The sequence below is a fragment of the Odocoileus virginianus genome, chromosome 24 (assembly GCF_023699985.2).
Source record: "Odocoileus virginianus isolate 20LAN1187 ecotype Illinois chromosome 24, Ovbor_1.2, whole genome shotgun sequence".
In the NCBI taxonomy this organism is placed as follows: domain Eukaryota; kingdom Metazoa; phylum Chordata; class Mammalia; order Artiodactyla; family Cervidae; genus Odocoileus; species Odocoileus virginianus.
In genome coordinates this window covers 9,137,678-9,160,667 of record NC_069697.1, presented here as the reverse complement: position 1 = coordinate 9,160,667, position 22,990 = coordinate 9,137,678, and the positions used below count along the sequence as shown (strand labels likewise).

General features: G+C 36.1%; 1 protein-coding gene across 2 annotated transcripts in view; it reads right to left on the bottom strand.

The window, feature by feature from the left end:
* PTPRQ (protein tyrosine phosphatase receptor type Q) overlaps window positions 1–22,990 on the bottom strand; it is a 235,648-nt gene that overhangs the window by 187,758 nt on the left and 24,900 nt on the right. For both annotated transcript variants that reach the window (XM_070454261.1, XM_070454262.1), the window contains exons 9-14: window positions 19,444–19,616; window positions 10,391–10,574; window positions 8,821–8,982; window positions 8,543–8,722; window positions 7,834–7,941; window positions 7,419–7,700 (exon numbers count right to left, since the gene is read on the bottom strand). In XM_070454261.1, coding sequence (XP_070310362.1) covers window positions 7,419–7,700; window positions 7,834–7,941; window positions 8,543–8,722; window positions 8,821–8,982; window positions 10,391–10,574; window positions 19,444–19,616 — 1,089 coding nt within the window. The remainder of the gene's footprint in view (window positions 1–7,418; window positions 7,701–7,833; window positions 7,942–8,542; window positions 8,723–8,820; window positions 8,983–10,390; window positions 10,575–19,443; window positions 19,617–22,990) is intronic.

Sequence of the window (22,990 nt, the reverse complement as noted above, 5' to 3'; positions counted from 1 at the left end):
CAGATAAGTGATACCAATTGAAAAACTACTGGAATTCTCTACCCAGAAAAATTAACAAGAGCAAAATAACAACACAGTCAGCCAATCAGAAACAGAGAGAAAGCCATCAATGTAATCTCACCAGCTGAAACTGTAAGCAATACATTCACACAGAAAAATACTTGCAGGAGATGAAAGACCATAGTTGGAAAGATAATGGTTTAAAATTGCCTTCATAGATCAATAATGATTAACCTGAGGTTTAAACAATACAAACTAGATATATATATATTATCATTGCCAATACTTGTAATGCCATTACAAGTTCTTTTCCTTCAAGAGAAAGAATTCAACCTTTTACTGGTATTCTAAATACAATGGATATAAATATGCTACTAATAAATTTAGTAAAGAAAATTCAGAAGCCTTGAAAATATAGAAAATACCCCTCACCCCCACTGTTACCTGTTATGGAATGTATTGCATCTAAGGCAGACTTAACAGGAGAAACTTACATAAAAATGCTGACATTTCCAAAACTTTGGGAAGAACTTTAATTTGATGCACAGCTTGATATAACAATATAATCCTACAATCCCTCGCAAATACTCAAAATCTTCCCTAGTATCTTCCTAAACCAACACATAAAATTGAGAAAAATCCTCATCAAGTACTCTGCTTCCTTAACCTTCTGGCTCTAAGTGAAATCTCAAAACTGCTTGAGAATGCTACAACATAGCACTCTTGTGTTGGTAGCTATTTGTTTTTCTCTCATCATCTCTGTAACAATAGGGCCTAGAACCCTTTCCATATCAAAATCTGTTCTTTCCCCTTCCTGAAAAACTCTAGGTGTTACCCCTCCTTTAAGACAATCATCCAGTGGTTCTCTGCCATTTCTCCAAACATCTTAAAAATGCAATCACCTGACAACTGACCTCCTGTCTACCACTGTGAGATGTCAAATTGATGGAAATAACCTGTGTAATTCCCTAGACTCTGTATTCCTTGAACTCCACAATTCCAATGTTTTTTCCCTCCACCTCACTCTAACCAGTAGCCTTCACGGCAACACCTGAGACCTTCATGACCAATAACTGCCAATATTCCTCTCTTTGGCAACTATCTACGTCTTCAGTTGACTGACCACTATATCGTCAATTCAACAAGTCACTGACACTCATCAAGTCTTTACTGTCCATCACCACTCTTAATGTCCTCATCTCCCTGCTTACTCAGGTCAGACAGTCTATCATTAAAATCACTCCCTAGCAATCTCCATCAACTCCTTTTTCTATCTTACTTTTCTGGCAAAATTTCAATGTTGGTTAAACTGAACTCAGGGCTAGTCTACCTCCACAATGCGATAGGTGAACATGTCTGAATAAAATACCACTCCATGCTGACTAACCTTACTTTAATTTATAACCTCAAATCTCAATCTTTTTCCATCACTTGGCAGTCTATCTATGTTTCAGTTAAATCAGTCTTTTAAGCTGTTATGCTTGTTTTCATCATCTTCCTCTCCACAAACATCCAGTATCTTTTCCCCCTTTTTATTCAAACCTGATAAACCTGCTTCTAATTTCGAGAAAATAAAAACAGTCAAAGAGGACTATATATTTTCCTACCACTCATCTTCAAATGCCTTCTTATCTAAAACCTAGTCCACTTCTACACTAAATTCCATTCCATCTACCTAGTTAGACTTTAGACTTGACATTTTTTCCTCTCTGTTGTATTTTTAGTTTTTCTCTCATCACTGAATTATTTCTATCATGATATATACATTGTATGGGGCTTCCCTGGTAGCTCAGCAGGTAAAGAATCCGCCTATAAGCGGACCCTGGTCCTATCCCCTAGGTTGGGAAGATCCCCTGGAGAAGGGCATGGCAACCCACACCAGTATTCTTGGCTGGAGAATCCCCATGGACTGAGGAGCCTGGTGGGCTACAGTCTATGGAGTTGCAAAGAGTCAGACATGACTGAAGTGACTGAGCACACATACACACACACACATCGTATACAAGTGAACACACATCAGTTATTGCCCTATTCTGTCCTCCACTCTATATCCACATTTCTCAAAGTTTGCCTTTACCCATTTTCTCCACTTTCTTGCCTATCATGCTCTTTTAGTCCCACTTCAGTTAGGCATTTTCTCCTCATTTTTAACCATGAAACGCACTGTCATGGTGTCATCAATGACCTTCATCTTGCCAAACCACTAATCAATCGTGTGCCATTACTTCAGTCAGGGGCTTCCCTCGTGATTCAGTGGTAAAGAGTCTGCTTGAGATGCAGGAGATGCACATTCGATCCCTGGGTCAGGAAGATCCTCTGGAGAAGGAAATGGCAACCCACTGCAACACTCTTGACTGGGAAATCTCATGGACAGAGAGGAGCCTGTCAGGCTACAGTCCATGAGGTAGCGAGTCAGACACGACTCAGTGACCAAACCACCTTCACTTCCCTCTCAGCAGCACTTGACGTAGGAAACAAATTGCTTCTAATTTAAAATATCTGTTCATTAGACTTCCAAAACAAGACCTTCTCCTGACTTTCCTCCGACCTCACTGGCCACACTCCTGCTTAGTCCTTGACTGGCTTCTCCTTGACTTCCCGAAGTCTCCATGTCCTATCACCTGAGGACATAGCGGTATGCTTCTTTTCAACTCTGTCTGCACTCACCCGACATATGGTGATGCTTTTAGATTGTATATTCAACCCTGGATCCTTTCCATGAGTTTTAAATTTACATGCCCAATTGCCTTCACGACAGGCACTTGAGTATTTCAAACATGTTCAAAACATGAACTCCTAAGATTTCTCCAACCTGATCTCCTCCCCAGACTTCCTCATTTCAGGAAATGGCACCTCATTCACCAAGATGCTTAGGCCAAAAACCTAACAGTAACTCTTGAGTTTCCTCTTTATTCCCACATCCAATATATCCAGAAGCAATCTTCTAAAACTGCAAGACATATCAAATTATCATCGCCTAATTCTCCAATAGCTTCACATTAAAATTAAACATCACATTCCTTAGTATGGCACCCATGAAGGCATGGCCCACCTCTGCCTCTCTCTCTCCCTCCTCATCTGCTAATTCTATCCTGTAGCTCACACTGCTCAAATGAGAGGAACGGTCTCCTCTTCCTCAGACACATCAAGTGCCTTCCCTCTTCAGGAACTTGGTAATTGCTATTCCTCCTCTGGAACATTTTCTTCCTTATCCTCATCTACATAAATCTCACACATTACTAATATCTCTAGGCAAATATAACCTCCTCAGGGAGGCCTTTTCTCAGTCTTCCATCTCAAATTGCCTGCTCATTCTTCTATAACTCTTTTCTTTTCCTGATTTTTTTTCAAGGAATTTGCCAGTATCAAAAATTATATATATTATTTGTTTACTAGTTTATCTTCTCTGACCCTTCTAATATTAAGTTCCAGAAAGACAGAAATCCTGCCTTATTTACTGCTTAACTATAGTGCCTGGTTCAGTGGTAGTACGTGATATGGAATCCATACAAAGTTTGTTCAGTGAATGAAAACCTATGCTCAAGGTGGTACAGAATATATTTAAAACAAAGGAGAAATTTACATCTAAGGAAAGTAAACTTACAGCTAAGGAAAGTAATTTACATCTAAGTAAGTGATACTGAATTGAATACCTCTTTAATTGCAAGGGAAAAAAGGAATTAGTGATGCTCACTTGAACTTTATAAATCAGTATAACTCGTGATTTTGAAAATTTTTCATTGGAATTCACTAACTCATCCCTGTGGATTTACCTGCCTACCACCAGCAGTCAGGATATAAACATGCAGCCCTGACCCCAGGCTTATATCCTATGCATTTTTATTCATTTCTCCTTAGGGGATAACCCATGCTGAATCTTCAGGGAAAATAAAGCAAGACAGATTTAACGACTTGGTGATTTTGAAGAGTAATCACATATTTAAATTTTTCTGAAATAGCATGGTGCTTCCAATTGTAGAAGTAGCATGTAAAATGGATAACTCATGAATGAAAAGTAATTATTATGTCAGTTGGAATAAGCTGAAGCTATTAAAACCTAAAAATAAAGAACAATTTAGTTCATAATCATCCTAAAATAGTGGGATGTTATCTTGAGTACGCCAGAAGATTATTGTTTGGCATGGATAGTTTTAATGTAACATACAGAAAGTAATAAAATGCCTTTCATTAACATGAATAAATTTATACATCCCACACAAAGTTTTGATCAACAACTAAGTTATAATCCCCTAGTAGTTATTGCCCCAATTCAGACTTACTTAAGGCAGTGGTTAAGGCTTACTGTAAAGAAAATTATGTCTTAAAAAAGGAAAGGAAAGAAAATATACATATATAGATCATCAAAGGATAATCTGTATGGGAACTTAAAATCTTTACGTGGTTACTGTGCCCTAAGTATGAGAAAGTATAAACTAATCTGTTTGTTTATTAAGTACACATTCTATACTTAAAACACACACACACAAGATCTATCCTATATTGATTTTTTTCCTGCTTAAACATGAGGATTTTACTTTCAAGCATTTTAAACTCTAATTCCCCAATTAAGATAAAACATCTGAACAAATAATTTACTCCTATTTGTAATTAGCAGCATTAACAGTATTAATTACCTGTAGTTAGCTGAGTTAGCACAGCTCTCAATTTCTCATGAAACAATATTGAAAAGCGGGATCTTGATTTTTAGAGAAAGGGTAGAGGGTGTATTTATTGTATTTAACAAGAACATTGATCCCTGGGAATAAACAGTTGCTTCTGAGCACACCCTGCTTCAAATGACATCTTGAGACTATGTTTAAAATTCTAGCTACCTCTGTTGCAAAAAGAACTCAAATTGGTGATGTAGACAGGATCTAGGAAAAGTCATTGATGGAGATTTCATTGCCTGTCAAACACCCAGTAATTAATATTAACTTTAGGAGGGTGGAAATGCATTTTCTTCTACAGTGCTAATAGAGCCCAGGTAAAGGCTGCTATAGTATAAATTATTTGCTCAATATCTGTTGTAAAGATGAACCTCATAGACCTCAGTTTTTCATTAGGAATGCAGGTAATAATACCTTATTGCTTTATTGTAGAATTAAAAAGGCATTTTTTTGTGAAAGTCAATAGAAGAATATGCTGCAGGTACTTAAAATATGTTTCTTTCCTTGACGTGCTGTAAAATGAAACCAGGTAGAAACTTTTCTCAAAAATTCTCATTTTCCATATATTTATAAAAGCAATGATGCATGCTAAAATATATAATAACAATTATTTTGCACCATAATATACAATTTATGATGATTTAAAAGAAATGCTCTTTTCATTACTCATTCCTTCCATTACAACTGTTGTCATCCCCTATGGTCAATTTTATGTCATTTCATTTTATTAATTTATGTGACAGTATCAAGAGGATGAAAAGTGAAAAAAAAAGTGTCAGTTGCTCAGTTGTGTCTGAATCTTTGCAACCCCATGGACTATAGCCCTCCAGGCGCCTCTGTCCATGGAATTCTCCAGGCAAGAATACTGGAGTGGGTTACCATTCCCTTCTCCAGGGGATCTTCCCGACCCAGGGATCAAACTCAGATCTCCTGCACTGCAGATGGATTCTTTACCATCTGTGTCATCCTCTATGGTCAATTTTATATCAATTTATTTTATTAATTTCTGTGACCAGTCTCAAGAGAATACTTTTGCCCAGAGGTAAGCTGGCTTACTAGATCCCTGATTCCTCAAGGTCAGAGACAGGGCCTCTCCTACAGCATCTGGATGAACCATATGAAATTGCTGATATTTAGCCAATTATGATGTATAGGAACAGTCATTAAGCCAGTCAACAAATATTTATTTTTTTAAATGTAGGGAGATAAGATAGTAACTTTACATTTAGTTTAGAGTTGGCCTAAAAGTGATGCTCCAATATATGTTTATAAGCATAATATAAACAATGCACTAAGATCATCAGGCAAATGTCTTACTTTGTGCTATTTGTTCTTGTACACTGAAACTGAAACACAATTAATTCTTTGGTTACATTATTTCATTTATATGGGATGCACACCCTGGCCACAACAACGTATATAATGTCCATTCCACCTGACTCTTTAAGATTAAGGTCCAATGCTACCTCCTCTGTGAAGCTTCCCCGGGCATGTCCTTCTGTGCTCAGACTCTACACCTCTGCCTAGATATACACCTCAAGAACATACATAGATATACACACGTGCATAGACAGATGTATAGAATTTGTATAGAATTTACATGTAGTAAGTCTATATACATCTATGGGCTTCCCAGGTGGCTCAGATAGTGGAGAAGCTGCCTGAAATGCAGGATACCTGGGCTATACATCTATAGATTCATATCTACTTACATCTTTACATATGTGGCTCAGACAGTAAAGAATCCACGTGCAGTGCAGGAAATGTGGGTTCAATCCCTGGGTCAGGGAAGATCCCCTGGAGAAGGAAATGGCAACCCACTCCAGTACTCTTTTTTTTTTATTAGTTGGAGGCTAATTACCTTACAATATTGTAGTGGTTTTTGTCATACATTGACATGAATTAGCCATGGATTTACATGTATTCCCCATCCCGGTCCCCCCTCCAACCTCCCTCTCCACCCGATCCCTCTGGGTCTTCCCAGTGCACCAGGCCCGAGCACTTGTCTCATGCATCCAGCCTGGGCTGGTGATCTGTTTCACCCTAGATAATATACATGTTTCGATGCTGTTCTCTCGAAACATCCCACCCCCGCCTTCTCCCGCAGAGTCCAAAAGTCTGTTCTGTACATCTGTGTCTCTTTTTCTGTTTTGCATATAGGGTTATCATTACCATTATATAGAGTGAAGTAAGCCAGAAAGATAAAGAACATTACAGCATACTAACCACTCCAGTACTCTTGCCTGGAGAATCTCTTGGACAGAGAAGCCTGGTGGGCTACAGTCCATGGGGTCACAGAGTTGGACACGACTGAGTGACTAACATACACACACACACACATCTATACATATATATGTATAGATATATATGTATAGATAGGTGCATATGGATGTATACAGAATTTATAAAGATTATAGGTAGTATAGGATTCTATTCTTATGGAATGTGTCTCTGCTATTTCCCAGTTTCAAAGCAACCTAATTTATAGGTACATTGAAAGGACTTCTGATGTCTCAAGATACTTCCTTTGGGAAAAAAAACCACTGACTTTTATTCCAGAGTTCCCTTATATGTAAATCAGATTTTAAAAATTTACACAGTAAGTCTTTTCCCACACCTTCCCACAAAGATCATATAAATTCCTGGATTATACAGAACAGAATGACAGACTTCAGGTCATGTAAAATATAAAACAATATGACAATTATTGGCCATGTTTACTTCACTAATATGTATGGGAAAAAAACTTACCAGTCTCAGAAGTCCTCACAGAAATTATAGAAGATAATTGATCACCATGGCCAAATCTGGTATACGACCTTACAGAAATGTTATAGAGGGTGTAAGGTTTTAACTCCCCTAAAATTATGTCTGTTGTTGAGGTGTTCTTCATGAATAAGGTATTTACATTTCTATAGAGCACTTCATAGGCAACAATAATCCCATTGGGTTTCTGAGGTGGTGACCACTTCAAACTTATTTCACTAGCAGTAACATCGGTAACTTCAACATCTTGAGGTGACGATTCTGGTTCTGGGGGAAAAAACAAATATGTGTATTTTTTCATGTTTATTGCTTCAGACACTAAAGGCAGCATGAGGTAGATGACAGTAAGCATGCAACACCACTTGCTTCTTTTTATTAAAGCTGTACCTAACATTCTTACCATCTTCTGGAGTTCTCACGAAGATGTCATTTGCTTCGGACAAAGAACTTTCTCCAACAGTGGTTGAGGCAGCCACTCTCATTTTATATTTTGTGTATTTCTTTAACCCTGTAAGGAAAATAGGCCATTTGTTCAAAGTCCCTAGAATACTATTCCTGGATTAGTGCCATTTAACACAAGACCAGTGAAAATAACTTATCTGGGAGACTGGTTCTCTAAATCAGTCTCCTATAGTTCCAGTCTCCCAAACTTCCTTGGTATGAGAGCCTTCCATCTTGATGAGGTTTTAGTTCTCTCCTAAAATATCAAGGCAATGGTCTGAGACTGAAAAAACAATTTTTGGCACACTGCAAGGAATGTAGCTGATTTGGCACAAATACCACGTCAGCTCAATTACTTCAGCTGATGGTCACATCCAGTCAATCAAGCCTTCAATACGGAATTATTTTGACGTACCAGGCATAAAATTCCATAGGTCAAGTATATTCTTAGGATACCTGTGGTCTGATGACTTTATTTGCAGATAAATATAGTGAAAGAAAAACAACATTTAATGAAGTTATTTCTGCAAGTATTTTTAAAGATATCCATGGGAGCATAGCACAACAAAATCTGCAATGATGCAACATGTACCCCGCAGTGTTTAATGGCATGGAGAGATGTGCATTTTCCATCAGGATAAGAATGTCAAAACAAAATTCTGTTCTACCTGTTATGAGAAAGTTGTTATCTATAGTAGTCATCTGGAATGCTCTGTTTGTATCCAGTTCCATTGCATAAATTGTATAATGAGTTATTTTTCCATTAGGATATTCTGGAGGATCCCAATATAACAAAATAGATGAAGAACTAATATTTTTATAGTTTATAACTTGAATGGAGCTTGGCACTTGAGAAGAAGAATGAAAAATTAGCATGAATGAAAAGTATTATAATGTTCCAGAGCAATATCTGCAGGTAACTATTTCAAAGGAAATATATTCTTACCTTGCTCAAGTGTCCTAACATTGAGGACCGTTGGTGGTCCTTCTCCCATGATGGTGAAAGCAGATACACTAATCATGTGCTCAGTGAAAGGTACAAGTCTCCTGATAACGTAGGACAGCTGTTGAGCAGCAATGTCAGTGATATACTGATTCCTTGAAGTTCCTATTTGAAATCAGTTTTTAAAACATTTAACAAATATTTGGCTTTGTGATCAAAATCATTTTTGCTTCCACAGTGAAATTTTAAACCCAATTTCACAGTATCCCTTAATCTCTCCATGTAATCCCTTATATGAAAGGTAGATACATAATTAATAATAAATATACTGAATGTACTCCAGTAACATATATTGACATTTTGTGCTCATAATATAGTTTTGCTAGCTGTTATACACTATCCCAGAATAAGAGATTAGTGTTTTAAAAAAATATAACTTTCTAAAAAAGACAGGTTAGGAATTCTTTTCCTAAAAAACAACTGGGCAATAACATCAAATTGAAATATTATAAGTCAATGCTGCATTATGATATAAAAATCATGGAAATAAGATTTTATTTGGACTCAAAATTCACCACACATTTGAAAAACCCATTAATGATTTAAAGCAAACATGCTTATAAAACTGCCACATTAATATGTCTGGACAAGGATTTAAAAAAAATCCCTATTTCAAAAAATAAGTTAGTTGTTTTTTTTAACTTATTTAGACTGTGCACTTCCAACAGTGATAATTAGTGCTTTAGGCCAAAGAAAGTATTTTTTTAAAAATCTGTATCAGAAATCATGGGCCTCTTAATTTTTAGTGTCTTCTAAAAATTGTCTTCTTTGCTCAAGAAAAACATGTCAGTAAATGAAATAAGCATATATTGAATGCAATGTGATACTTTTGCCAAATTCCACCATCAATATAACATTTTAATTTGGAAGGGAACAAATACCAAATTAGAGAAAAAGCAACAAGAGAAAACCTTTTTTCTCACTTAGCATTTTAGAAAAAACAGATAATTTAGATCTCTTTCTTCTAACCAAATATTTTTAATTCACTATATATGACATTCTCCTTATAGAAACAATAAGATCCCTTGACCCTGAAGAGTAAGTGTATACACTAATGACATCACCACGTCACTGGGGTCACCTCCACCTGTTGATCACCCCACGCACTAGAGTTGTAATTTTCTGACCTATTTACCTTCAGTGACATTTGAAAACCTATTAGTCAAAAGCTGCAGAGAGTGTGAGGCCTGTGAATGATTGGAAGATATGTTAATCCTTTCCCATCACACCTGCTTTGGCAACTGTAATAACTGATTGTCTCTGCAGCTTGGCTGGAGACTCTCGGGTGCTACTTTCTCTGGAGGAAGGTCAGATGGGTTAGGAGGGGCCAGCTCCTGCGTGTGTGGCATTTCCATTTGCCGCATGAGGTTATCCAACAGTTAAAGAAAAAAAATCTGACTCCAGCCCATGGACCATTAATAATTGGGTTGAACTCTGAGCTAAGGTTCATATCTGTGCTAGCTAGTACTGGTGGTTTAAATACATTTCACACAGAACAAAAAAATGTACCTACCAAATGTTGAAGGCTGGTCTTCAGCTCTGCCCTTCACAGGAAAGTAATTATGTGGATGACTGTTGTATATAACTGAAGCAAGTGAGTACAGGTCAGAAGACATCTCTGCTGAGCCCTCAAATAATCCTGCCATTGACTCTACTATGCTCACAGTTTCTGGAGCCATGGGGTTTATATACTGCACCTGGAAACAGATATTTGCAAAGACAGTGATGGTTACACTTAATAATGGCTTCAATCAAGTACTAGTTTCAAAAACTAGTAACTTTAAAATGATAAATTTTTTAAAGATAATATTATTTCCATGACTACTGTCTCCCTTACACTCCAAATTTTCATTCTGAAACTATTAAAATCCTGCATCATTGTAGCCCATTATGATCAATTCCATATCTTAAAGCTCCATACTGTATTAGGTGAAAAATGAAATAATTTATCTCTGACTCAAAAATGGTAAAAAAAAAAAAATGGCATGACTAAAATATTTTAACTGCTTACCACCCAATAACAAGTTGTTTAGGCCTACTGTCTTATTAAAATGTGTTTTACTTTGCCATCTACGTGTCCTCATTTGTACACCAGGTGTGAGCATTCTGCGTGACTGCTGGGTATATGTCAATAATAACAACCTATAATCAAGTGAAGTTACAGACATGAACAAAATTACATGGCAATAGTTTTCAAACAGTTCAAAACAGACCTATGTAAGGCTATGGGTCTGAGAAATATTTTAGGTAATTGTGATTGTTCCAAGATGCCGTAATGTACCCCACATGAATCAAGTCCACTAAAGTAGCAAATAATGACATGAAATAAAACATCATGAGCATATTACAAGTATATACAGTAGAGTTTTATGTTAGGACAGCAAGAGAACTCTCTCCATTCTTTCCACACAGAGTAATAGATTGAAACAAAATGAAAAAATCTGAAAATAACCTAGGTTTAGATGATACCAAGACAATATTAGTAATTGTGTCGACTGTGATAATGGAATTACATAATGAATTAGAATTTCAGTATTTTTTAGGAATCCATACTTAGTTAGGCATGTAAGAGCAAAAAGATATGAACTCTGGAATTTATTTTAAAATACACCTGCATCAACAGGAAAAATGAGAAATGGCAACAAAGACAGCATGTTGATAATTATGGAATCCAGGTGATGGGTTAATGGATACACATTATACTCTTTTTTCTTTCATTTATACCAGTTCAAAATTTTCCAAAATGAAGTATTGGGGGAAAAAAAGACAATGTTTTAAGAGCTACTATTTTTTTGTCAATTTCTTCCAGACTCACCTCCAAGCCCTTTTTTTTTTTTAAGAAGATTTTTTTTCAAAGAAGAAAATCACTCTATTCCTTCCAAATCCATGTTCGTGCACCCTCAGAATTTCTAATTAATTCATAATATAGATTTTATTTATAAATTTTGGTACACCTATCTTTTAATATTTTTTGAGTTGAGCCCAAAACAGGCTTTTAATTCCTTATGAACATAAAGCACTTAGTATTTTTTCTTTAAAAAGTAGATGCTCAGAAAAATATCAGGAAGGCAAGGAATTTTAAGGCTGCTTACTTATTTACCTAGTTATAAAGGCAGATCATTTGAATATTAACTTTTCCGAGAAATAAAACTGAGAAAAGATGCAAAGATATAGCAAATTCTCCAAATGATATTATAAGATAAAATTATCTAAATCTTATTTCTTTACCCAGGGAAGTATTGTGATGAAAAGCAGGGAGATATCAATAATATTTACTCCAAAAATATTATGATAAAGCACTCTGGATAAGGAACCATACTTGGAACAAACTAAAGATCTTCCACCTTCCAAGGCACACTTCAACTTTACTTCCACTGGGAAATCAGAGAAGGCATGAATCACAAACACATAATTCAGAGATGCTCTGGTATTCCAGTCAATAGTTTATGCCTGAGCCACACAGCTGTTTCCACTATCAATCAACCACCCTTTGAGAATCCAGTGTACAAAGCACTACAGAGGGTACAACAGGGCAATACAAAGAATTTCCCCTGAACTGTGATTTTGCATTAAATCTCACAATATTTTATACCAATGTCAGATACATTTTTGAGAGTTAAGCCGTAGTATCCCATCAATTAACTAAGTTAAGCATCTCTGTTGACAAATTACTATTCCAGCCTAAGAGGTGACTGAGTAATTTTGACTACCTGAACTTCTCCCAAATACACTGGAAGGACCCTCCCTAGCTATAAGTGATTTGAACTTATAAATTTGAACTGGTTTTGTAAAAATCCAAAAAGTTACTAACTATCACCAAGTGTCTCATGTTGTGACTATTTCTCACACTTCGCCTCTTTAAAACAGGGATTAGGTTTTTCAAAGGATGAAAAAGAAATAATTTTAAGAGTAAAAATGATAGGAAAGAATCAGAACTTAAAGTAATGAGAAGTGGCTGAGAAATAGGAGTAGAAATGAGTGATAGGGAAGGAAATAAAGGTCTATCACAACTCGCCCAAGTTTGGCCTCATTGAGTTAGTCTAGTAGTCTCAACCCCAGCACTAATGACATTCCATGTTTGAGAATTTTTTTGTTATAGAGAGCTGTGCAGGGCATTGTAGGGACCAGCCTCCCTGGTCCCTACCCACTAGAAACATATTCCCTGTGGTGACAATGAAAACTTCAGAGATCACAAAACGTCTCCTGGAGAGCAAAACTGCCCTCGATCGAAAACAACTGAGTTAGGCAATGTCACAATTTATCAACATGAAAGCCTTCTCATATGCTACCTAGGAATCTTTGGAATTGATATGAAAGAATTAGAAGTCTTCAGAGTTCAGTTCCTAATCCACCTGAATAAACCAACCCGATTCTACATGTAACAGTCTTCATTATAGCTAATATGATTGTATTTTCAAAAACTTTACTATATCTATCAATTTACACTTTTTGGAAGTCTGCTCAATTGATTTAATGAAAATGTTGACTTATTCTTAAGAAATGCTTCCATATTTTATTATAAACTATAACATGATTCGTACTATTTTCAACCAGTGGTAAAAAGAATTTTATAATTAGTATATGTTTGGAAGCCTTCTAACGGAAACTGTATCATTCTGCAGGGTGACAAATCCTTAAGGCTTGATTCTGTCTATGTTCTTAACGCTCAATAAAGTAAACATCTCTAGAATTCCTATACTACTTTCGAGTCGTGTCCTCAGCCTCATTCTGGAGCCATTGGCCAAGCATTTGGCTTGCGTCCTATGTTCACCACTGACAAACATTTATATACTTGAGAAATATGTTAGATGAAAAGATGTATCCATACAAATCTCAGAAATTTGTGACACTACATAGCAAGAGTGTTTGGGGAGAAAATCCCTCAGGATTTGATCTGAAAAACAAGTACAGAAGTACAGAATGAGATCTGAGTGTGAAATTCAACTAGAGAGCAGTTAATGAAGAGTGGACTTCAGGATTTTTTAAACTTTCATCTAGGTGAAATAAGTATCCCAAATAAATGAATTTTATTCTTTGCATTGATAGAAGCAGAAAATTCATGCTAAAGGAGAAAATAATTCTGCTCAATTTGGCTCTAGTCAAACTATATATGGAATATAGTGTTCAGCTGAGAAAGAGGATCACTGATAAACTGGAAAATAAATACACAGGAGAGTAATCAATAATATGAATGACTGATGAGAAACTGAGGATATTAAGCCTTAGGGAAACCATGATGATTATTTTCAAATGATAAAAAGTTAAATCATTGCATATTGTTATTACTGCTGGAGACACCAACATTTAAAGCTACTTTGTGTCAAGTACAGTGATAAATATTTTTACCCGTGTGATATCACTTGATTATATCCCAAAGAAAAAGATATCATTTCCATTTTACAGTCAGCTGTTCAAGTTCATAAAACTAGTCATAGAAGAGGTAGGACTGGAATACATTTCCCTGGTTGCAAACCCCAGACTCTAAGCTACTCTAAGCTACTGTGTGGTTCTGGAGAGAAGAAATGGGATAAACTGGTAAACATTAGAGAACAAATACTTCAGTTCAAAACTGTTAAAGAACATGGTAGTTTCTTCTTTATATATGTTCCAGACCTATCATAGTGCCTGGAACTTTATAGTTACCTAAGAAATGCATGCCTGTGAGACCACAAAGAAGCATGGTTTAAAGCTTAGAGAAGAGGAACTGATTACATGGTCATGGATACCCTATTGTCAGAGCTGATCAAATATTTTAGCAGAGGCTGGATCTCCAATCATTTATTAGTCATGTGATTGATTACCTTCATATATAAACTTGGAAGTTGAAATAAAAGTTCTCAAACTTTGAGATTAAATTTTCAATTTTTTTTTAATCAAATACATGTTTAAATAGTGAGAGTAAAATCCTATACATATTTCAGCATGCTTAAATAACTCCTGTCTATTAAGACACAAACAAGTCATGAGAGGTCACTGGAAAAAATTTCAATAAGGGTGATGATATCAGATCAAACCTAGCATAGGATGATTATATTTTAATACTTTATGAAAAGTGTCATCATCACAAGGTATGCAGGTAGCTAAAAATACAAGAGATGATGAAGGATTTACAATGAAAATAATATTTTCCTGTCTGTAGCTTTCCAACTGCAAGTCTTACTCTCTAGAAACATTTTTTTGAGATTTTGAAATCAAGTCTTTCTTTTTAACTAAGATATAATCAACATATAACATCAAATCGCTTTCCAGTGTGCAACATAATGATTCAATATTTGTATATTTGTTGGAAGCAACATCTTTAATCATCTCTGTTTCAGTTCTTATGGTGTTACTTCTAAAATCACTAGGTAATTTTCCGTTAAGGGTCACTTAGGCTTCCCTTGCGGCTTAGCAGGTAAAGAATCTGCCTGCAATGTGGGAGACCTGGGTTTGATCCCTGGGTTGGGAAGATCCCCTGGAGAAGAGAAAGGCTACCCAGTCCAATATTCTGGCCTCTCCAGAGGCCAGAATGGACTGTATAGTCCATGGTGTCACAACGAGTTACTTACTTCAGGCAGTATCAATTGACTTTCTGCTACAAAAGGAAAGCATTAATTACTAAAATAGATGCATATTCATGTTCCAAGTCCATTCTCATTTTTTATTTACTTTTATAGTGTAAATGCATTAATACTTGAATCTGGATGGATTGTAACCCAGAGACTGCAGCGCATAGCCTCTCTCATGATCCTTCTACCATCCTACCTCCTGCTGTTCATGCTTTTGTATAATCCCTTCCTCTTGCGGGAAGTGTGATTTTCATCCAACCAATGGACTAAGGGAAAGGCGATGGGATGTCACTCCCATGGTTATATTATACAGACTGTCCTTGCTAGCTTGATGAAGGGAATGCCATGTTGGGAAAGTTCTGTGGCAAGAAACTGTGGGGGACCCCAATGAGCTGGAGCTAAGAATAGTCTCTAGTCAGAGGGCCAGCAAGGATCCAGGGCCCTCAGTTCTATAATCAAAAGGAAATTAAATCTGCCAAAAATCTAAGTCAGCCAAGAAGTAGATTCTTCCCCAGTTGAGCATCCATATGAGAACACAGGAAGGTAAGACCCTCAGCTGCATCCTATGAGACCCTCAGCAGGGAACCTACACAAGCTGTCTGGATTCCTGACCCACAGAAACTGCGAGATGATGAATGTGAATTGTTTTAAGCTTGTGGCAAACTGTTATACAATGGAAAACTAGTGTAGTAAGCTAACAAAAATAGTCCAGGCAATCCTGAGCTGGAGTGAGGACACAAAAATGGAATACAGAGGTATGAAGGTTACACTTTGAACTGGCCTTAACATTGAGTAGCTATTAAATGCTAAGTATAACCAAAGTCAGAGGTAATTCCAAGATTCCAAGCCCTCACAAAGATAATGGTGCCATTATCCAAAAAGAAAGACATCAGACATATAAAAATGCCACTAAAGCCTCCCAAATGCTTCGACAATGACTTTCAGATCAGAGATCTGTGATGTGACCAATCCAAGGGGATAGGGAATTCTAAGCCTGTTATTTCGTATCTGGGTTTCAATTCAGTCTCCTTCTGACCTTGTTATTGGTCACTAAAACTATCAATTACCCTTACAGACTTTCTCCTTCTGTCCCACAGGAAAACTAATAGGTCCCAATCACTGTCCCAGGATTTCTATCTACCTCTACCGTCTCCTCCTTCCAATCAAGAACCAAGTCCTATTGTCTCAAAAAAGATGCTTGTTCTGCTCTGTTCTATGGGGGTAGATGAGTTTAAATGTGATGCGTCCTGGCAGAACTTCACCACAAATGATTGTAATTAGGGATGCAGAGTGTCAGAAAAATCATCATGGAAAACACGGTGAAAGAATCATGCAAATAGGAAGCAGTGACTGAAACTGTGAGGCTGTCAAAAGGAAGTGGCTGAAGACAGAACTCTCAGGAAGGAATTAGAAAGTAGTAAAAGAGCTAGCTTTCTTAAGTATTCATTTGTCATAGTACAAGGCCAAGTTTTTTTGCAAAGTTGCAGTATATGCCAGTGGACCGATTACTAGGGAGAAAGCGGTTGTGTCAAAAGCTGGAGAGTTGGAGGTAAAGGAATGAATTTTGGAGGACACAGGGAAGATGAGGATGGTTAAAAACATAGATCCGCCTTATTTGACATGTAGGAGGTCACTGGTAAATTCTTTTTTTTTATTTAAGTTTGGAATTTGTCTTTTTTTTTTCTTTTTTTATTTATTTTTATTAGTTGGAGGCTAATTACTTTGCAATATTGTAGTGGGTAGCTGTAGTGTATATTATCTAGGGTGAAACAGATCACCAGCCCAGGCTGGATGCATGAGACAAGTGCTCACTGGTAAATTTTAACAAGACTTCAGGGATTTCAAAAATTCTTAGGACACAGTGTTTTACTCTGAAAAGTTAAAGAGTGAATAGAAAATTCCTTATCCTACACCAAGGAAAAGGATCTACTAAGCCAGAGTTTTTTTCTGTTATCTCCTTTACTCCTCACCATGCCCTTCAACATAAGGCAGGCATATAAGCTCTACTTTAAACATGAACGCAGCAAGTCTCCAAAAGTTGACTTGTCAAAGGTCATGGGGTGAGGAAAAGGCAGAGACGGGACTAGGACACTAGCTCATCTGAACTTAGAGCTTCCACATGTGTCTCCCCACATCAGCCTCCTGAAAGGTAAACCCAAACACCAATCACACGGGAAAGCAGAAACATCAATAAGGGCCTGATCCAATGAAGAGATACACAGTCACAGAAATAAAGTATGATGTCTCCTTTTATTGCGACTGAAGGAAGCTAATATTGTGTCCCAGTGAGGGTGAAAGGTCCAATGCCATGATTAATAATTACAACAGGTCACAGTTATTCAGGTCACCAAACTTACCATACATCAGGTGGAGTTCTAAGCTCTTCACACATTAATCCATTAAATCCTCACTAGTAACTCCATGTTACACAGACTCTTAGAGTCCCTATCTTAAAAATGAAACAAGTTCAGAGAGTCCAGGTATACTCTTTCAAGGTTAAACCATCAGTAAGGGCAAAACCAAGGTTTAAACCCAGCATTCTGTCTCCTAGGTCCATGCACTTAACCTCTCTGCTATAAAAGAGAGGTCACACTAAGTGACCAAATTAGGAATATAAACCCAGATTTGTATATACCAAAGCTCATGTTATCTCTATTACGTCACAGGGATTGTGGATCATATCACAAGAAGTCTTTCCAGAATCTCTTAGTTTCAAGAGAAAAAGAGGTGTAGCTTATCACTCAATAGATATCATTAGCAGAAGTGGGGGATCTGCCACACAATCCTAAAAAGTGAAGCATCTAATTTAAGGCCTTCTCAGCAGGAGCAGAGGGTTAAGTTTTTGCCCTGTGCCTGAGCTGTCGACTAAAGTATCAGAGAAAGCACAACTCAACATCTTTTACACAAGAGGAATGGAGTCCACATTTGATTAAACTGTAATCCTGGGCCAGAAGTCAAACAACTTGTACTAATGAGTCCTGGTTGGCCAGAATGCATTAAGCACACAGTAAGGTAACTTTTAGGTGGGTGTCAGAAATGGAGGAAGTCTGGGACTAGGAATAGAATGGACAATATACGTGGAGAAAAACAAGAGCACAGCTAGAAGAAGTGATGATTCTGGACCGAACTCGTGGAACCTCATTGCTGAATAACCAGAGGTCGGGCCTCCAAGTTGCTGTGTCTGCTACACTCACTGGTCTGAAACAGATGTATTTTTCGTGAGCCCCAGGAACCACCAATATTTGGATACCATCAGTCTAAAGTCTTAGAAGGATTTCCCAGGTGAACAGCTGGCTGGATGAGGTGAACGAAGACAGTGAAGGAAAAATTAGTGCCACCTATATTGGGTTGGCAAAAATGTTTATTTGGATTTTTCCATAGCATCTTACAGAAAATCCTGAACAAACTTTTTAGCCAACACAACACTTTCAAATAGAAAGAAAGGGGGGAAAGAAGGCTTCCAGTCTGACTAAAAGCAAACATTGTCCTCTTATTTTATATTTATGATGATTTCATCTCTTTTATTTGATTTCTTTAGTCAAATGTATATTGCTTATTTTTAAATGAGGTAGCTTTGAGAAATCTGGCTTCCTAAGACTAAGGAGGACAAAACCATTTGTCAACAGCAATTACTAAACTTATTGTGCCTTTCTTTGGCAACTATTCCAAATTGCAAGCACAACCTTAGGAGGAGTATTTAAATCTTAACAGGAGCTTCCAAACAATTCATTAACTTTATTACCATAATAATATTCACTTATGGAAGTACCTTTAGTCCTGCTTAATTGCCCAATTAACATTTTTCATATGCTGAAAAAGAATAATAGCACTTAACTAATAATAAATGTCTTGAAATGAAATATGATGAGCTAGGTTATCAGCATAGCTAAATTTACTTCACTTTGTACTTTGAAGCTTGTCAAATATTTTATGTTTGCATGTTGGCAAATCTCCCAAGTTATGTGGGCCAAAACCGGGTAGAAAGGGCTCAACAGAATAAGAAATTCAAGTGCAGTACCTCATCTTTTCCAATGAGCAGAGTATCTTCTAAAAGCACTCTTGTCTGGGAAACTAACACTTTCACTCGATATTGGTTAATAATTCCATTTGGTTGTCGTGGTTTCTTCCAAGTAATTCTTATTTCTGTGGCTTCTACTTCTGCAACCTGCAAATCAAATACTGCACCTGGAACTAAAAAAGAGAAGAAGAGGAGGGAACTTTAAAAATACATTCTCAAATTTCTAAAAATTACTGAAGTCAGTTCATGACTGAAGACATATAAGCAATTCTATTAGAAAACAGACTAAAACAATTTACTAATTTATTAACAATTGGATTTGTATCAGATCCTTTAAAAACACAGATAACTAATGTTAAATTTCTATACATTGTTCTCCACATGTACACAAGAAATAGAGTAACGTGGAATAATTTTCTCAAATCAAAATCATAACGTTTGTTCAGAACAAATTAATTTATAAAAATAACTTTCCAGGGAAAGTTGTTTATGACTGACTGATGAATTCCCAGTAGAAATCTTGAAGGTTTTACAAAAATTAAAACATACCAAAAGATAATATGTGGAATACTCTGAATGCAATTACATGTAGCTGGTATACTTTATCAGGGAAATTTTAATTTATGTTTGAAAAATTAATTGATTTTTGTCTGCTGATTTTATAAATTATGTGAATCTCAAATTTCAGATGCCCTTATTCTTTGCAATAGTAAAGAAAAAGAAGGAAAAACAATTGGTTTTAGATAAGGCACCAAGTACTTAAATTCCGGTTAGAAAGTCACCAAGTGGTGATCATTTTGTAATGTATAAAAGCATCAAATTACTAAATAAATACATAAAATAAATGTATGTATGTCAAGAGCAACTACTAGGAAACCTCCCAGTACAATAGGACTAATCAACCAAGAAAAATTCTACCCTGGGCACTTGTCCACTTTTAGTTTATATTTCATTGTGTGATTATAAATAGCCAATTCCTCCCTCCACATTTAGTCTCCTTATCTATTAAATGGGTGTCATTAAATCCTTCCTATCACTATACAAGATTACAATAAGGAATAAGTGATTCAAAAGACTTTATAACATGTTGGCTGAAGAAAGAGAAAATGTGGCACAAAAGTACTGTTCTTTATGATTAGGATGTGGTCAAACATTAAATTTATTTCACTAAGGTAAAATATTTCACAGATTTAGCGAACTCCAGTTGGAACAAAGACATATTAAGGGTAAAAACAAATGAAGAATGACTCTATCTTCTTTAAGATAACAGAAAGAAATTTATGTCATAACTCCCCAAAATATTATTTATAATTAATGAACCTAATCAAGCTTAAGTAAAACATGAAATTAGCATAATCATGTAGTATTTCATCTTAGAGATTGAGAGTTGGGTTTTTCACCAGATCTGAAAGAGACACGTGCACCCCAATGTTCATCGCAGCACTGTTTATAATAGCCAGGACATGGAAGCAACCTAGATGCCCATCAGCAGACGAATGGATGAGGAAGCTGTGGTACATATACACCATGGAATATTACTCAGCCATTAAAAAGAATTCATTTGAATCAGTTCTAATGAGATGGATGAAACTGGAGCCCATTATACAGAGCAAAGTAAGCCAGAAAGATAAAGACCATTACAGTATACTAACACATATATATGGAATTTAGAAAGATGGTAATGATAACCCTATATGCAAAACAGAAAAAGAGACTCAGATGTATAGAACAGACTTGTGGACTCTGGGAGAAGGCGAGGGTGGGATGTTTCAAGAGAACAGCATAGAAACATGTATATTATCTAGGGTGAAACAGATCACCAGCCCAGGCTGGGTGCATGAGACAAGTGCTCGGGCCTGGTGCACTGGGAAGACCCAGAGGGATCGGGTGGAGAGGGAGGTGGGAGGGGGGACTGGGATGGGGAATACATGTAAATCCATGGCTGATTCATTTCAATGTATGACAAAAACCACTGCAATGATGTAAAGTAATTAGCCTCCAACTAATAAAAATAAATGGAAAAAAAAAAGAGTTGGGTTTTTCAGTCTCTATTATAAAGTAATCAGTACAAAAAAAATCTCCTTAGATATTTTAATAAATATTTCTAAATGTTTGTTGACTAGTGAATGAATAGATAGTTGAACTCTGGATTAGAAGCCTATTATTTGATTATTGCAGTCAAGTCTCCAGAATCCAGTATGGGTAAAATGTGTGCTCAAAATTAAGAGATAAATGTAACATGGGTACACTTATAACTTGTCAATTCTTTCAGTCTCCTTTTCTAAAAACATTTCGGTGTATCTCTATATAGAAGGATAATTCTTTACCTTGATTCCCCCACAGGAATTCTAATCTGAAGGAAAAACACTTTAATCTTTGAAAGATGGAGGACGTGTTCTAAACTAGAACCTCACAACAAATGATTTATTCATTTGTCATTCAGCAGACTGAGGACTCATTGTATGTTCACTGTTCTAAGCACTGAAGGATAGTGGGAGGAAAAAGACAGATAAAAAGCCTTCGCATAGGTCACCTCTTACGTAAGTTTTATTTAATTATTTATCATTGTTATTTATTTAATAATTTAATAATTATTTATTATTAATTATTGTTGCTAAACTTATGTTTTTTTCATATTTATCATATTTACATCATTCAAGAGTAGAGAACTTTCCAATTAACCACAGAGTATGAAAACAACACACCTATTTAAATGGCAAAACTCCATTCCACCTTTCTTTGACATTTTTGGGGTTGCTATGTAGATGAAGTCTTAGTCAGTACTGCATGATATAAATCAAAGAAGAGATCTGACATTTTCCCATCTAATTTGAACTCATGTAGAATCTCAATTGAAGAAGCCAGTTTAATAACTACATTGATCAGAGTCATCAGATAACTAAACCCTACCTACTATAAAATAACTGAAATGGTCAGTACCGTTTGATGCAACAAAAATTACCCACTACAGTATATTTAAATTGCATTGTCTCTTATTCTGTTAGCCAAACCTAAAAATACTAGACATTGTTTATCTTATAATTTATATTTTTCAATATAACTTAATAAGTACTGCCCCATAACACTAATGCCTAAAAATCGCAATCCAAAGTTAAGTGGTTCTCTATTACCCTAAAAATGTACCCCAAATTTGTGTAAGAACAACTGTAAGGCTATCCCTTTTTTATAAAAGAAGAAAAAGCTTAGGGGATAAAGGAAATGAAGGAGACAGCATTGTATCTTGTCTTTGGAAAGACACTCGATATGTTACACCACAAATTCTTATGGGGAAACCTGAGAAGTGTGGATTAGATCAAACTCCTTTCATATTGATACCAAATTAACTAAAGAAAATCAAACACACAAGGCAATTATTCATGGTTCAGCATTAATTCTAAAGGTGTTATCTATGAGGATGACCTATGAATCATTCTCAGGTCAATACATCTATAAATTTTACTAATAAATAGGAAACAGAGTATACATATAATTGGTAAAAAAAAAAATCCAAATGATTAGGAGTATACCTGTGGCTTATATATGTTGA